Source organism: Salmo salar, chromosome 16 (assembly GCF_965601325.2).
Source record: "Salmo salar chromosome 16, fSalSal1, whole genome shotgun sequence".
Taxonomy (NCBI): domain Eukaryota; kingdom Metazoa; phylum Chordata; class Actinopteri; order Salmoniformes; family Salmonidae; genus Salmo; species Salmo salar.
In genome coordinates, this window is record NC_138306.1 from 52,521,712 (window position 1) to 52,539,772 (window position 18,061).

Genomic DNA, 18,061 nt, shown 5'->3' on the forward strand with positions numbered 1-18,061 from the left:
GAAGTGCCATAAGTGTAATTTACAAGAGCTTATATGGCTCTTTTAAGTGCCAAGTCATAAAATATACAAGCGCCACAACAATAGCTGACACTTTCACAGTAAATAAATGATAAACCTGAGTGACTGACCAAAGCTAACATAAACTGCTCAGTCATTGAACTTAAGACTTGCTGATTAGTGGTTGACAGGAGGCAGTTTCACTTCGTTTGAGAGTTATACCCATTGACATTCAGATTATCATCATTGGGAAGTTTTGGGGTATTTTTATATTTACTATTATTGTTATTAACATTATTTTAATTTTGACAGTATCAGTATGATCGCATAAAGTTTGATCATTTGTGTAAACAGTACTAACCTCTTTGTATAGGGCAAGAAGTAACTCAGGGACAAGGAATTCTCTTGGACCAAAGAGAGCCACGTGCACACCTAAACAGACTGAAAAATGTTTTATTTCTAAAGTGTATTAGAAAATGGACACAGTATGAATTCAGCTATTTTGGCCATAGTGTGGAGACGGTCTGGTCAAGGTCAATCGCCTTACAACATATTTCCACAGACTAACACAAACTCTAATGTCACGAACTCATTCATTATTCAAAGTAAACAGCAGATATGAAATGTTAGCACTACCTGTGATTTCTCTCTTTGACCCTGGATCCTTTTGACTGGCAAAGTTAGTTGGTGGACCAGAGTCTAGGTTTGGGAGGACAGAAACTTCAGAAGGCGTAGAGACAGAGTTCTTGCGACATATCTCTCTTCAGTCGTCCATTCTGTAGAGAAGCCTGTTGGATATCAGGGTAATATGTACATGTAGGTCGAGGTAAAGTGACTATGCATAGATAATAAACAGTGACTAGCAGCAGCATAACAAAGGGGGTCAATGCAAATAATACATGAACCTGTTTAACTGCATTGATATGGCTTAGTTTGTTTATTTGTTTGCTCTAAAACTAATTTGTCAAACTAATCATCTTCGTATTAATCCCACCACTATTTCAAAAAGGAATCCAGCCCTTTAAGGACTTGCTCCTCTTTTGGGTTGCAGACAAAAGGTAGCTGAAATTACACCCTTTGCAAAAAAGCTCTGGCCCTTCAGGTATTGTATTTGAACTCTATACTCACAATGCCACATCACATTGTGATTGTAGTCTCTCAGTTGCTACAATTACAGTTCTGCTCACCAACATGAGCAGAGAGCAGGCCGATTGGGCCTTTAACAATAGACTCCAGACCGTTTTTGTTGTTGGTCAACTACTTTCCCTTCTACTCTTCAGGACCTATTCTGTGTCAGCAGTAGGTAAGGAATTCAGAGAATTATGTTGGTGTGTATTCAAGCTACAATTGAGACTAATATTGTGATTAATAACAGTTGTAAACAGACAAACTGCCATTGGTTGCCATTAATACATTTATGGTAAAATTACCTAACTATGCATGACAGATCACTGTTAAGTATTTCAAAATTGGATTCGCACTGGTCTAATGTCACTGAGCTGTGAATAATGCCATTCTACCAGTCCTTTCATAAGAGCAAATCGGTTGTACTGGACATATAACTTATTCAGTATAATGATGATTTGATAACATTTGGTATAGAACAAATTCATTTCTCCATCTCAGAAACCACTCCAGTTCACCAATTTCTGAACAAAGGATCAACATTACCGGTCATAATACTTTATTTTTGGCCAATATTCATAAAAGAAAAGAACATGAATAGCCACCATCTCAATGTCACATTGAACAATGGCAACAGGGTAAGAGACATTGTCTGCTTTAGAAATTATATCCGGTCAAACTACTTCAAACAAATGTTCCAGATACTACTGATAGATCCTGCTAGCTCACAGGACTAGCCTGATACTACTGATAGACCCTGCTAGCTCACAGGACTAGCCTGATACTACTGATAGACCCTGGTAGCTCACAGGACTAGCCTGATACTACTGATAGACCCTGCTAGCTCACAGGACTAGCCTGATACTACTGATAGACCCTGGTAGCTCACAGGACTAGCCTGATACTACTGATAGACCCTGCTAGCTCACAGGACTAGCCTGATACTACTGATAGACCCTGCTAGCTCACAGGACTAGCCTGATACTACTGATAGACCCTGCTAGCTCACAGGACTGGCCTGATACTACTGATAGACCCTGGTAGCTCACAGGACTAGCCTGATACTACTGATAGACCCTGCTAGCTCACAGGACTAGCCTGATACTACTGATAGACCCTGCTAGCTCACAGGACTAGCCTGATACTACTGATAGACCCTGCTAGCTCACAGGACTAGCCTGATACTACTGATAGACCCTGGTAGCTCACAGGACTAGCCTGATACTACTGATAGACCCTGCTAGCTCACAGGACTAGCCTGATACTACTGATAGACCCTGCTAGCTCACAGGACTGGCCTGATACTACTGATAGACCCTGCTGGCTCACAGGACTAGCCTGATACTACTGATAGACCCTGCTAGCTCACAGGACTAGCCTGATACTACTGATAGACCCTGCTGGCTCACAGGACTAGCCTGATACAACTGATAGACCCTGCTAGCTCACAGGACTGGCCTAGGTGAAGGAGCACACGCAGAGGGTCAACTGAGGGGCAAAAACTCACATTGGAACCATCAATGTCAACAGGTTACCATGTCACCTGCTCACAGGGACAGATTTACTTAGTATTTATACTAAGTGCGCTTGTTATTTGTCAGAGGAAGTGAATCATGAAATGTAAAACAAAAGTTCAAATGAAGAGGTAAAATATAACAGATCGTTTCATGGTTTTGTTTTTGTGTTTTATTCTTTTTGCAAACTCCCTGGTAGTTAGTATAGTTTCTGGCAAAATTTAAACCATATAAAGCTATTTTGACTGGAAATCTGAAACTGATATACACCATTTATTGGCCCAGCGTCGTCTGAGTTTGGCCGGTGTAGGACGTCATTATAAATACGAATTTGTTCTTAACTGACAGTTTTTAGTTAACTAAAGGTTAAATAAAATAAACAGTTAATCAAATGGCTACCCGGACTATTTACATTGACCCCCTTTTTTATGCTGCTGCTAATCACTGTTTATTATTTATGCATAGTCACTTTGCCTCAACCTACATGTACAAATGACCCTGATATCCAACAGGCTTGTCTGCAGAATGGACAACTGAAGAGAGATATGTCGCACGTGAGGGAAACAACTCTGTCTCTTCGCCTTCTGAAGTTTCTGTCCTCCCAAACCTAGACTCTGGTCCACCAACTAACTTTGCCAGTCAAAAGGATCCAGGGTCAAAGAGAAAAATCACAGGTAGTGCTAACATTTCATATCTGCTGTTTACTTTGAATAATGAATGAGTTCGTGACATTAGAGTTTGTGTTAGTCTGTGGAAATATGTTGTAAGGCGATTGACCTTGACCAGACCGTCTCCACACTATGGCCAAAATAGCTGAAATAAAAAAAATGTTTCAGTCCGTTTAGGTGTGCATGTGGCTCTCTTTGGTCCAAGAGAATTCCTTGTCCCTGAGTTACTTCTTGCCCTATACAAAGAGGTTAGTACTGTTTACACAAATGACTAAACTTTATGCGATCATACTGATACTGTACAAATTTAAATAATGTTAATAACAACAATAGTAAATGTAAAAATACCCCAAAACTTCCCAATGATGATAATCTGAATGTCAGCAGTATAAATCTCAAACAAAGTGAAACTGCCCCCTGTCAAACACTAATCAGCAAGTCTAAAGTTCAATGACTGAGCAGTTTCTGTTAGCTTTGGGCAGTCATTCAGGTTTATCATTCATTTATTGTAAAAGGGTCAACTATTGTTGTGGCATTGTATATTTTAGGGCTTGGCACTTAAAAGAGCCATATAAGCTCTTGTAAGGAAAGCCATAATCAATAAATTACTACACTAATGTTATCAGAGATTGTGGCTAGTTACAAGGTTTAGGTTTCAGTTAGGGTTATTCACACTGAAAAGGCACACATTGATTAAGAAACACAATGTAGCAAGCAAGCAAAAAAACACTAATACTCAGAGTGCAGTAAAAACAAAGTAACAGCAGCTCACACTATGGATTAACTAGGGATTAATGATACTGTAATAACATAGGCATAGTCAACTGTGTTTGTATACTCAAGTTATGTTCATAAGTAACTTCATGATCTCTCTGTTCTTTTTGAGAAGCCAGTTCTCTACAGTCTTGGAGAGAACAGAGGGGTGATTTCCCTGCGAATACTGGGAATAAGAAAGAGTGACCTCTGACCACAGATTGCATCACATCGTGGACTCTTCCTAACCTCTCCAACTGAAGATGCAGACCTCCTTCAATTCTTTATTCTCTGTTGTCTTCTTGTTTGTTTATAGTCTATCTCCCGGTAGTGCTGTCAAGATTACTCTCAAATTGTTTTATTTGCCTGTTATATCAGATGTATTAAAAATGAACTTCATTATGATGAAACATTTTACGGTATATTTGTTGGCTCAAAAAACAAGACAGACAACCCCGCCCATAAGACTGGCTAACCAATAGCAATAGGCATAGAGTCTTTAATCCCACCCTTTCTTCCGGTGCTTCTGTCCTTCGGCGCTTTGGAAGTTTCTTATGTACACACTTCATGTTTGTGCATGGAGCTCCCAAGTACAATAGTCCATGTAAATAAAACTTATCATTTGACGTTTTTTTTTTAAACTCTTTGGAGCGTGGTCTGAGCGGTGTGCGTTGTCTTGTAGCTAAATACTAAAGAGCAAAGAGGGCGATTTACTATGGCTTGTCCGATCTATCCAAAGGACACACCGCAGCCCACCGAGGACATCGAATTTCAGCAAGTACTGCGTCAAATTGGAGGTAAAGAGAATATATACTTAGTAAGTGATGCCGTCAAATCGGATGAGGAGGACGAAGCCAGTGGGATATTAAAGGAGTTCATTCAGGACATGTTTCATAGCGGGCGCACTGAAAACCTTGGCACGAACCATACCAACAACAACACTAATGGTCAGGTTTATTCCTCTCCAAATAGTCAAGGGGATACTACAAGCGAAAATAATGGGACATGCGAAACAGTAATCAACTGCAAGACTTTGCCTCAAGCCCAGGGGAACAAAATACCTCTGTCAACGAGGCCAAAGGATTTAGTATTGAGTGCCAAGTCTATGGGGGAGGATAAAGGACCACCGAGGCTAAATGGGAACGTCCAAAAGACCAAAACCTCAAGCATGAACAGTTGTAGAAGAAAGCGAATAATAGACTCTCCTATTATAATATTCATATTTAGACAGGAGTTTTTCAGTGGCAGTGCAAACGCAATTTGCATGAAAGAAATTCTGAAGGATGTTAGGTCACGTGCGAAACGTGGCCGTGTCCGCCCAGCACTACTCGGGTTAATATGCTCAATAGGTGAGAGCAATGAGACGCGTGAATCAGTGGGATTTCTGGAGGGCCTGCTTCGTTCAGTGTTTCGGAAACATCCACCAGAAGCAATCTGGGCAGGGCATTTCATTCCCAAGACGGAGGATAGGATGCTGGCCATCAAGAAATATGCATGCAAAGCCATCTATTCGGCCCAATCCTCAGGTGAAATACACATTTTCAAATGTCCAGTTAGTTATTTTATGCACCGTTTCATAGGCCTTATGAATTGTTTGTACTTTTATCATTTTTATGATCTTAACTAATGTTTGGCTATAGGCATATAGCCTATGTAGGTAGGTCAGTTCATGACACACATAAGACTGGGGACATTTTTCATGCATTCGATATTCTCACAGGCTGGTGGACTTCAGAACAAAATAAACATTCATTAAGCAATCTGCCCCATAGATTTGCTGTCAAATGTTCATGCTCATTATTGCCTTTGCAGATAATTCTGAGGAAAGAGGGAACATGTTTTTCAGGCCATTCCAATGTTTGCCTTGGCCTAGAAGACACAGCAGCCAGGCCAACAACACTTCAGCAAACAGGGAAAGAGGTAAAATAAATGTTGTCCTCTTCTCATTCCGCTTTCCATGTACGTCCTTGACAGTATATAAGGTAGATAACAGTTCAATGTTGTTGTTTTTCAGGTGACACTGCTAGTGCAGAGGAAGGGATCCCTATGAAGACTGGTGTTTTGTCCGCTGGACCCCAGGCAGAGTCAGACAGCTGTAACCAGAAAGGACAGTCATGATGACACTCATGGGTCATGATTTCCCACGTCAGATTGTGGACAATACTCAAAAGTTGGTCTCAAGGAACATTGGTGTCTGTACAAGTCTGCCGTTAAGTCACATGACTGACACATTGGCCTTGCAATGGGTTGATGATCAGTCATGGAAGAGTTGCTACATTAGCCTGTGATTGTGAACAATTTGAATTTAGAGATAACTCAAGTTACACAACTTAATACATTTAGTGTACATGCGTATCTTGTGAGGTTACCCTGTTACATAACCATCCATGTATGTTGTCACTTGAAATAATTGTCATGTAATATCTGCTTTTGTTGTTACAAAGAGTTCACCTTGAATTGTAAAACAACAATGAAAAAATGTGTGACCAACAAACACTATGACCATTTACTTCATTCTGTCCGGTAAGTGTTTTGATGTTATTTTATTTTGCTTGACTTTCAATCAACATTAAGCAACTAGTGAGTTTGAAAACAATGTTTTTTAAAACAATATAGATTTAATAGGCGCAATGAGAAAGAGTTAGAAACAATTAGAAAGTCCAAAATGTTAGACGGCATGGTGCCTTAGAAATTAATTCGACACAAAAAGAAATGTCGGGTTAAAAACAACCCGGCCCTGGATAAAAAAAACAACCCAGCCCTGGGTAAAAAAACAAAAACCCAGCCCTGGGTAAAAAAACAACCCAGCCCTGGATAAAAACAACAACCCATTCCTGGATAAAAACAACAACCCAGCCCTGGATAAAAAAAACAACCCAGCCCTGGATAAAAAAAACAACTCAGCCCTGGATAAAAAAAACAACCCAACCCTGGGTAAAAAAACAAAAACCCAGCCCTGGATAAAAACAACAACCCAGCCCTGGGTAAAAAAAAAAAAAACCCAGCCCTGGGTAAAACAAAAACCCAGCCCTGGATAAAAAAAACAACCCAGCCCTGGGTAAAAAAACAACCCATTCCTGGATAAAAAAACCAACCCAGCCCTGGTTAAAAAAAAAAAAAACCCAGCCCTGGGTAAAACAACAACCCGGCCCTGGATAAAAAAAACAACCCAGCCCTGGGTAAAAAAACAACCCGGCCCTGGGTAAAAAAACAACCCAGCCCTGGATAAAAAAAACAACCCAGCCCTGGGTAAAAATACAACCCAGCCCTGGATAAAAAAAAACAACCCAGCCCTGGGTAAAAAAACAACCCGGCCCTGGGTAAAAAAACAACCCAGCCCTGGATAAAAAAAACAACCCAGCCCTGGATAAAAAAAACAACCCAGCCCTGGGTAAAACAACAACCCAGCCCTGGGTAAAAAAACAACCCATTCCTGGATAAAAAACAAGAAACAACTCAGCTACAAAAGTGTCAGTGCTCAACCTTAACATGTGTTGACAATACAACAGAACAGATTAATAGGAATGACATTTACTCTCACAAGTGGCCAAAAATAACTATCTGAAAGCCAGTTCCCCGCAAAGCCACATCTCCAGTCTTCTGATCTGACCCGGTGGATCATAGCTCAATGACCCAAAATCAACAACCCAATTTAAATAAAAAAATGGCTTGTTTTTAACCCAGCATTTGTTTTTGTGTAATGACAATAGCAGTTGCACTAATCCAACCATAATCCAATGGGTTATGGGTTTACTTTAACTTGTATTTAGATTTTAAACTAAAGAATTGTATAATTGCACTGTATATAGTTTGTATATGTATTGCTACATTATATTTCTTGTACGCCTCATTGACTGTTTTAATGCAATTCATTAATAGTTATGAAGCCGCTGCTTGTTATGGAACCAATGGAGTAAAACTAATGCAGTTAATTAATTACAATAAACTTATTTTCAAAGAGTAACCATGTACTCTATCTTTCTTTAAGTTATGTGAAATTACTGATTAAAAGGGGTTGATAACAAAAAGTTGTATTTTACTTTAGTGTAACGTGCTTGCTTTCTCCATCTACAAGTGATAGTTTGCTTTCTCGAATACTAGACATTATTGCTTCAGGGGCCTTTTATTGCAGGTTCACTAGGGTCCTCCGCTATAGTAGTTGATTCCCAGCATGTTCCTCTGCTCAGGTTTGTTTTGTTGCAGCCTTATTCTTATTCTAAACATTCCTCATCAATCTACACACAATACCCTATAATGACAAAGCGAAAACTGTTTTTTAGACATTTTTGCAAATGTATTACAATAAAAAAACAAATACTTTATTTACATAAGTATTCAGACCTTTTGCTATGAGACTCGAAATTGAGCTCAGATAAATTGTGTTTACATTGATCATCAACATTGGGATGTTTCTACAACATGATTGGAGTCCACTTGTGGTAAATTCAACTGATTGGACATGATTTGGAAAGGCACACACCTGTCTATATAAGGTCCCACAGTTGACAGTGCATGTCAGAGCAAAATAATCAAGCCATGCGGTCGAAGGAATTGTCCGTAGAGCGCCGAGACAAGACTGTATTGAAGCACAGATCTAAGGAAAGGTACCAAAACATGTCTGCAGCATTGAAGGTCCCCAAGAACTCATTCTTAAATGGAAGAAGTTTTGAACCACCGATAATGCAATTACTAACTAATATTTGCCATATTTGAATAATTATTGTACCAACTTATCGCCAAGGTTCGTGCAAAGTGAAACTTGAATACAACTGTAGATCTGAACTAATTGGATGGTGAAACTTGCATCCTGCTAACCAGAAAAGCAAGATGAAGCAAAGTCAGGACAATAATAACCTACCCAGGGACTGCGGTTGAAAATTAGCCGGCTTAAACCGGCACTTTTACTGAAACGTTGATTAATGTGCACTGTCCCTGTAAAAATAAAATAAACTCGAACTCAATTCTTGTGCTGCCAAGAGACATACATTTTTTTGTTGTAAAAGAAGAAGAAAAAAGCTGTAGGCATTTAGAATTTAATGTGGAGTGGAGTTTATAGTTAGGTGATGATATCACGTCCCCCGAATACCTTCAAAAGTATTCGACAAAAATCATTCATTCTAAAAACACCGTTTCCATCATTTGTCGACAGAAAAATCCACCCCTCTCGAACGGATAAAAATGTTGTCTCCTATATATGCCATTTCCATTACCCATGTCGCAAAGATTTTATTTGCGACATTGCTTATATCGAAACCTGCCTAACATGATGACCAAACCGGCTCCGAGCGTGCATCCCTGTGGGCCATCGTGCGCATGTTGATTTGTCTATCCCCACCAGACACTTTCAAGACATGCAGGTTAAAATACCAAAAACAGCCATGAAACAACTACTGTATATTCATTTGGGGAGAGGTTGAAACAAATCAAATTATATTTGTCACATGCGCCGAATACAACAGGTGTAGACCTTACCGCGAAATGCTTACTAACAAGCGCTTAACCAATAAAGTATATAAAAATAATATAAATAAACTAAAGTAAAAAAGAAAGTTACATAACAACAACGAGGCTATATACATGTGTCACGTCCTGACCATAGAAAGCTGTTATTTTCTATGGTAGAGTTGGTCAGGGGGGTTTTCTAGTTTAGTTTTTCTATGTTATGTTCTAGTTTTGTATTGGGTTTTGTTTGGGATGATCTCCAATTAGAGGCAGCTGGTCCTCGTTGTCTCTAATTGGAGATCATACTTAAGTAGGTGTTTTTCCCATCTGGATTTGTGGGAGATTGTCTTTGAGGTAGTGTATGTTTCACCGCTGCGGCACGGTTTGTTATGTTGTTATTCCGTTTGTTTTATGTATTGCATAGTTTCACAGTGAAAATAAAATGTGGAACGACACACACGCTGCACTTTGGTCCGCTCCTTCCTATGACAACATGGGTACCAGTACTGAGTCAATATGCGGGGTACAGTCTTGTCGCGGTAATTAGGGTAATATGTACATGTAGGTAGAGGTAAAGTGACTGCATAGATAATAAACAGTGAGTAGCAGCAGCATAAAAAAGGGGGTCAATGCAAATAGTCCGGGTAGCCATTTGATTAACTGTTTATTTTATTTAACCTTTATTTAACTAGGCAAGTCAGTTAAGAACAAATTCTTATTTACAATGACGGCCTCCCAGAAGGCAAAAGGCCTCCTGCGGGGACTGGGGCTGGGATTAAATTAATAAAATAAAAAAATATAGGACAAATGACACATCATGACAAGAGAGACGCCAGAACACTACATAAAGAGAGACCTACAACTTAGCATGGCATGGCAACATAGCATGGCAGCAACACAGCATAGCTACAACATAGCATGGCAGCAACACATGAAAACACAGCATGGTAGCATCACAACATGACAACAACATGGTAGCAACACAACATGGTACCACAAAAAATGGTACAAACATTATTGGGAACAGACAACAACACAAAGGGCAAGAAGGTAGAGACACCACGCGAAGTAGCCACAACTGTCAGTAAGAGTGTCCATGATTGAGTCTTTGAATGAAGAGATGGCGATTAAACTGTCCAGTTTGAGTGTTATTTGCAGATCGTTCCAGCCGCTAGCTGCAGCGAACTGAAAAGAGGAGAGACCCAGGGATGTGTGTGCTTTGGGGACTTTTAACAGAACATGACTGGTAGAACGGGTGTTGTATGTGGAGGATGAGGGCTGCAGTAGGTATCTCAGATAGGGGGGAGTAAGGCCTAAGAGGGTTTAGCAGTCTTACAGCTTGGCAGTAGAAGCTGTTAATGAGCCTTTTGGACCTAGACTTGATGCGGTTAGCTGATACTTAAAATACCTATCCAGGCATTGTAAGATCTGGCATGCGTCCCACCGCCTTAGCAGAGGAACGCACCGACTGTCTGCAGTCTACTTCTAGTTTCATGCAAAAACAATTGCACCAAACATCTTAGCTATATGTATAATTGTGCGACTAAGAACTCCTTGGCAATAACGTCAAAATGAATTACAGATTTCTTGATTATCTTAGACAAAGATTATGGATATACTGACAAGATACATTTCTCTCTGCTCTAACAATGGGAGTCATTGTCCTCAAAGCGGCACAGAGGGCTGTCTAGCTCTCGCCTATCCTTTCTTTGGATTGGTGGATACATGTCAGTATTGTAATCCTTTTTTGAATATTTGATTACAGTTGTTGATGTCAACCGCCTGGTTTCAATGGAGAGAGATGCTATGCTACTAGCCTCATACCATGAATATGCATAGCCAACTTGAGACAACGCCGATATGAAGTGCTTTTTCTCAAAGTTGCCGGGATGTAACGTGCCCTACTTATATCAATACACTAGTAACAACTTTATCATTGCGAAACTTCTATTCAATCAAATTAACCTCACGTAGCAAATAACATTCTGACCACACCGCTCGTGTCGCGTGCGTTGCAAAAGAAATTTGCACATACATGTTATTCAATCATTGCACCCACACTGCTCGCGCGCGCCAACGAGCGTCTGCGTTGCCAGGCGCTAAAATAGAAGTTGCTTCTATTTGTGATGCAGAACGCGATGCAAGTCCTGCCTCTCCCATCTCCTCATTGGCTTTTAGAAGCATATAATCACGTGCCATCTCCTCATTGGTTATACCCATGTGGGTGATTGAAAGATGAACTGAGGTCGGTCGGTCGTTGTGGTAATGCACCTTAGATGCCAGTCGCCATATAAAGTCTAAAGAAGAAAAGCCTGGAAGGAGGAGAGATTACTAGAAAGGATTTGGTTGACCATTTTATGTGTGGATTAATTGTCGGAGTAGAGGACCTTGTGCATTTCAGGTAAAATAACAACTCAACGTTTATATCCCAGGACAAATTAGCTAGCAACAGCAAGCTAGCTAACTAAATAGGACAAATTAGCTAGCAACTGCAAGCTAGCTAGCTAAATTGCCATAAATGTTTAATGCCTTTTGACAAAATAAATTTGCGCACGATGGCGCACGCTGGACGCACGTGCGCGTCCAGTATGGATGTCGTGCGACATCGTGCGCAAATAGATTTTTGCAAGCGTGAGCAGTGTGGGTGCAATGATTGAATAACATGTATGTGTAAATTTATTTTGCAACACTCGCCCACGTGACGCGAGCGGTGTGGTCAGCGTGTAAGCCATTCATTTTTGTTGTTGATCAAATTCGACACTCTCTTTGACCTACATACAAAAACTCTTCGCTTGGTGGGCGAAACAACAAAAAAACGCCACCTGCTGGAGGTATACAGATTTTCTGCCGAGTTGGGCCTTTCGCTTCCTCTTCCTCGGTTTTACTGCTTCTTCTTCAGTGGATTTTTTTATGGCGATTGGCAACCAACTTTAAGCTGCATTATTGCCATGAACTGGACTGGAGTGTGGACCAGAGACAGGGAAGGTCTAAATCCTACCCAATGTTCTTGTCTCTCTAAGGAAACTAAATACATAATTAAATACTACATCCCCTGAAGATTTCCCCAGCAGTTCACTTAATGTTGGCTCTTCAACCCATTACTGCTCATATCTAATAACAAACCTTTCCCTCCCATATTTCTTCCTCTGTTTAAGATTCATTTAGACTATTTTGAGGAAGTGTTACTGGCTATGTTGTTGCTATGGTGGCTCAAAAGGGACAAACAACAGTAATATTGCAGCTTTTTTACTTCGTTCTTCAAGCTAAGGTCTTTAAGGAGTATGCACAGGCATTCGCATCGCATAGGAGCAAACTGAACCTATATATGTGGACACCTTTACTCAATACAATGGAATCACTTATGAGAGGTGCTCTTATCTCATATTTCTTACCACATCCTCCACATTTTTATTATCATGTTTAACTGCTATATGTGTACCCTGTAATTACTCATGGGTCTATAATTAACAACTGATGTGAATTCACTGTCATTATTTCTGACAGAGATTTTCTGTCATTATGTCTGACTCTACGTTCTGACTCTTCGGTGGGGTTTAGCAGCAGATTTCCTTCCAATGTTATGGTGCGTTACCGCCACCTATTGTACTGGAGTGTGGGACAGAGACGGAGAAACTAAATCTTACCTACCAGCCCTGTTTCTCTTAAAAAAGATAACAACATTTTTGAGACTGTATGTAATGACGTTCTACTCAATATACTCTTTGAACTAATTTCCTGTATCCCCTTCTCCCTCATACTTGATCTCAGCCTCTCTCTTTCCCTCTGATACTGCCCACACTGTGTCAATACATGCTCCACTGTCTCTGTTTCCTGGCAATAATCACACTTTCCTGTTGGATGCTTTCCTATCACATTTAAAGTCTTGTTCGACCGACTGTGTCCCACCCTTAATCTTGTAAAAAAATAGCCTCCTCTGTTCTGTCCCTTCCTGCCGTCTTCCCCTCCCCAACTTTCCTCTGTACTTGAAATAAATGCCGGCCCTTAGTATCTCTATTCCACTGCTCCTGCCGTCTCTGGAGCATCACTGTCCATATCAGGTTTTTTAACCTGGCATCTCTACACCACCACTGTCCATATCAGGCTTTTTGCCTCTGCCTTTCTCATTGAAACCACAGCCTTAACATCCCCACTACTAAGTGGTTGTTTAGCCAGTACTTCAACTGACTCATTCCCCTCCAGTCCCACATGGGCTGGGACCCAAGTAAATCTTATTTGTATACCCATCTGTGTAATCTTGCCATGGGTTTGTAGTAAATCATAAAGCAGGTCTTGTCTGCTATGTGAACTAAAGGACTGCAGACTCATCAACACTGCACATGAATCAGAGCAAATAACTATTCTGTCTGGATTGACTTCCTCCACCCACTGCAAGGCCAACAGTATGGCCATCAGCTCTGCCGTATATACAGCCAGACGATCTGTAATACATTTCCTGATTTCCACCTCACATTCCTGCACTACAAATGCTGACCCAGTACATCCTGTCCTTGGATCTCTTGAATCGTTGTAAATGGCTATAAAATCCAGATACATAGTATGCAGACATCTCTTAAACAAATCAGATGGATCAACCCCCTCCCCCTATCTTTCTGTAGTCTCTCCAACACAGTTCTATATCAACTACTGGAAGTGGGAGTAGCCATGGAGGGTTTACAGGTATAGCGACCGTTGGACTAAACTCCCTTCCATACAGTCCCATCTCCGTCGCCTGGGTATTACCCAACTACCCAAAACTTGTGTTCTGTCCTCGCTCATGTTCCCAGGATGCCTGTAAAATGTATTTCGCAGGATGAGACACCTCATGTCCCTGTAGGTTGACCCAATAATTAATTGCCAGCTGCTGTCTCATAATCTGCAATGGCATATCTCCCATCTCCACCTGTAGTGCAGACACTGGGGATGTCCGAAACTCCCCACTACATATTCTGAGCCCTTGCCTCTGATTGACATCTAGCCTTTCTAATGAGGTCTGGGCCGCCGAACCATACACTATACTGCCATAGTCTATTACAGATCGAATCAATGCATCATACATGGTCCTGAATGAAGCACGCCCAGCCCCCCACTCCTTCCCCGTCAGACAGCGCATCACATTTAGTACCTTCTTACACTTTTCAGGTCAGTCTAGTGTCAAAGTACAGCCCAAGGAACCTGAAGGCCCCCACCCTCTCCTGGTTTCTCCCAAAAACAGTTGAAGTGGGAAGTTTACATACACCTAGGTTGGAATCATTAAAACTTGTTTTTCAACCACTCCACAAATATCTTGTTAACAAACTATAGTTTTGGAAAGTCGGTTAGGACATCGACTTTGTGCATGACACAAGTAATTTTTCCAACAATTGTTTACAGACAGATTATTCCACTTATAATTCACTGTATCACAATTCCAGTGGATCAGAAGTTTACATACACTAAGTTGACTGTGCCTTTAAACAGCTTGGAAAATTCCAGAAATCGATGTCATGGCTTTAGGAGCTTCTGATAGGCTAATTGACATAATTTGAGTAAATTGGAGGTGTACCTGTGGATGTATTTTAAGGCCTACCTTCCAACTCATTGCAGCTTTGCTTGACATCATGGGAAAATGAAAAGAAATCAGCCAAGACCTCAGAAAAAGAATTGTAGACCTCCACAAGTCTGGTTCATCCTTGGGAGCAATTTCCAAACGCCTGAAGGTACCACATTCATTTGTACAAACAATAGTACGCAAGTATAAACACCATGGGACCACGCAGCCGTCATATCGCTCAGGAAGGAGATGCGTTCTGTCTACTAGAGATGAACGTACTTTGGTGCGAAAAGTGCAAATCAATCCCAGAATAACCGCAAAGGACCTTGTGAAGATGCTGAAGGAAACAGGTACAAAAGTATCTATATCCACAGTAAAACAAGTGCTATATCGACATAACCTGAAAGGCCGCTCAGCAAGGAAGAAGCCACTGCTCCAAAACCGCCATAAAAAAGCCAGACTATGGTTTGCAACTGCACATGGGGACAAAGATTGTACTTTTGGAGAAATGTCCTCTGGTCTGATATAGAACTGTTTGCCCATAATAGAAAATAGAACTGTTTGCCCATATTGACCATCGTTATGTTTGGAGGAAAAAGGGGGAGGCTTGCAAGCCGAAGAACACCATCCCAACCGTGAAGCACAGGGGTGGCAGCATCATGTTGTGGGGGTGCTTTGCTGCAGGAGGGACTGGTGCACTTCACAAAATAGATGGCATCATGAGGTAGGAAAATTAGGTGGATATATTGAAAAAACATCTCAAGACATCAGTCAGGAAGTTAAAGCTTGGTCGCAAATGGGTCTTCCAAATGGACAATGACCCCAAGCATACTTCCAAAGTTGTGGCAAATTGGCTTAAGGACAACAAAGTCAAAGTATTAGAGTGGCCATCACAAAGCCCTGACCTCAATCCCATAGAAAATTTGTGGGCAGAACTGAAAAACTGTGTGGGAGCAAGGAGGCCTACAAACCTGACTCAGATACACCAGCTCTGTCAGGAGGAATGGGCAAAATTCACCTAACTTATTGTAGGAAGCTTGTGGAAGGCTACCCAAAATGTTTGACCCAAGTTAAACAGTTTAAAGGCAATGCTACCAAATACTAATTGAGTGTATGTAAACTTCTGACCCACAGGGAATGTGATGAAAGAAATAAAAGCTGAAATAAATAATTCTCTCTACTATTATTCTGACATTTCACATTCTTACAATATAGTGGTGATCCTAACAGACCTCAAACAGGGAATTTTTACTTTTTACTAGGATAAAAAAAACTGAGTTTAAATGTATTTGGCTAAGGTGTATGTAAACCTCCGACAGTAAAAACTGTTGAGAAGCCTTTTTGTCCTAGACTTGGCACTCCGGTACCGCTTGCCATGCGGTTGTAGAGAGAACAGTCTATGACTGTGGTGGCTGGGGTCTTTGACAATTTTTAGGGCCTTCCTCTGACACCGCCTGGTGTAAAGGTCCTGGATGGCAGGCAGCTTAGCCCCAGTGATGTACTGGGCCGTACGCACTACCCTCTGTAGTGCCTTGCAGTCGGAGGCCGAGCAATTGCCGTACCAGGCAGTGATGCAACCAGTCAGGATGCTCTCGGTTGCAGCTGTAGAACCTTTTGAGTATCTGAGGACCCATGCCAAATCTTTTTAGTTTCCTGAGGGGGAATAGGCTTTGTCGTGCCCTCTTCACGACTGCCTTGGTGTGTTTGGACCATTCTAGTTTCTTGGTGATGTGGACACCAAGGAACTTGAAGCTCTCAACCTGCTTCACTACTGCCCTGTTGATGAGAATGGGGGCGTGCTCGGTCCTCCTTTTCCTGTAGTCCACAATCATCTCCTTTGTCTTGGTTACGTTGAGGGATAGGTTATTCTGGCACCACCCGGCCAGGTCTCTGACCTCCTCCCTGTAGGCTGTCTCATCATTGTCGGTGATCAGGCGGCTTGTGTCGTCTGCAAACTTAATGATGGTGTTGGAGTCGTGCCTGGCCATGCAGTCGTGACTGAACAGGGAGTACAGGAGAGGAATGAGCACGCACCCCTGGGGGGCTCCAGTGTTGAGGATTAGCGTGGCAGATGTGTTGCTACCTACCCTCACCACCTGGGTGCGGCCCGTCAGGAAGTCCAGGATCCAGTTGCAGAGGGAGGTGTTTAGTCCCAGGATCCTTAGCTTAGTGATGAGCTTTGAGGGTACTATGGTTTTGAATGCTGAGCTGTAGTCAATGAATAGCATTCTCACATAGGTGTTCCTTTTGTCCAGGTGGGAATGGGCAGTGTGGAGTGCAATAGAGATTGCATCATCTGTGGATCTGTTTGGGCAGTATGCAAATTGGAGTGGGTCTAGGGTTTCTGGGATAATGGTGTTGATGTGAGCCCTTACCAGCCTTTCAAAGCACTTCATGGCTACGTACGTGAGTGCTACGGGTCTGTAGTCATTTAGGAAGGTTGCCTTCGTGTTCTTGGGTAAAGGGACTATGATGGTCTGCTTGAAACATGTTGGTATTACAGACTCAATCAGGGACATGTTGAAAATGTCAGTGAAGACACCTGCCAGTTTGTCAGCACATGCCCGTAGCACACGTCCTGGTAATCCGCCTGGCCCCGCAGCCTTGAGAATGTTGACCTGTTTAAAGGTCTTACTCACGTCGGCTACGGAGAGCGTGATCACACAGTCGTCCGGAACAGCTGATGCTGTCATGCATGCCTCAGTGTTGCTTGCCTCGAAGCGAGCATAGAAGTGAATTAGCTCGTCTGGTAGGCTCGTGTAACTGGGCAGCTTCCGTTTGTAGTCTGTAATAGTTTGCAAGCCCTGCCACATCCGACGAGCGTCGAAGCCGGTATAATACGATTCAATCTTAGCCCTGTATTGACGCTTTGCCTGTTTCATGGTTCGTCGGAGGGCATAGCGGGATTTCTTATACGCTTCCGGGTTAGAGTCCCGCACCTTGAAAGCGGCAGCTCTACCCTTTAGCTCAGTGCGAATGTTGCCTGTAATCCATAGCTTCTGGTTGGGGTATGTACGTACAGTCACTGTGGG

The 18,061-nt window shown here is 41.8% G+C and overlaps 1 protein-coding gene across 2 annotated transcripts; it reads left to right on the forward strand.

Annotated features, from left to right (window-relative positions):
- Window positions 1–4,584: 4,584 nt before the first annotated feature.
- On the forward strand, window positions 4,585–8,021 carry LOC106574134 (uncharacterized). Of its 2 annotated transcripts, XR_006759782.2 has the most exons (4): window positions 4,585–5,583; window positions 5,870–5,977; window positions 6,072–6,360; window positions 6,395–8,021. XR_006759782.2 is itself a non-coding variant. In XM_014149762.3 (3 exons), exons 1-3 carry the CDS (start codon window positions 4,773–4,775, stop codon window positions 6,173–6,175), a joined length of 1,023 nt encoding a protein of 340 aa, XP_014005237.3. In that variant the 5' UTR covers window positions 4,585–4,772; the 3' UTR covers window positions 6,176–8,021. The 2 variants fall into 2 exon arrangements, 1 of the variants encoding a protein (XP_014005237.3); XM_014149762.3 differs by having other exon boundaries at window positions 6,072–8,021.
- The last annotated feature ends 10,040 nt before the right edge of the window (window positions 8,022–18,061 follow it).

Excerpts from the sequence above, each read along its gene's own strand:
- LOC106574134 (XM_014149762.3), top strand. The coding sequence starts at position 4,773 with ATGGCTTGTCCGATCTATCCAAAGGACACACCGCAGCCCACCGAGGAC. Across the intron at positions 5,584-5,869 it reads CTATTCGGCCCAATCCTCAG|ATAATTCTGAGGAAAGAGGG; the intron begins GTGAAATACACA and ends TTGCCTTTGCAG. Across the intron at positions 5,978-6,071 it reads TTCAGCAAACAGGGAAAGAG|GTGACACTGCTAGTGCAGAG; the intron begins GTAAAATAAATG and ends GTTGTTTTTCAG.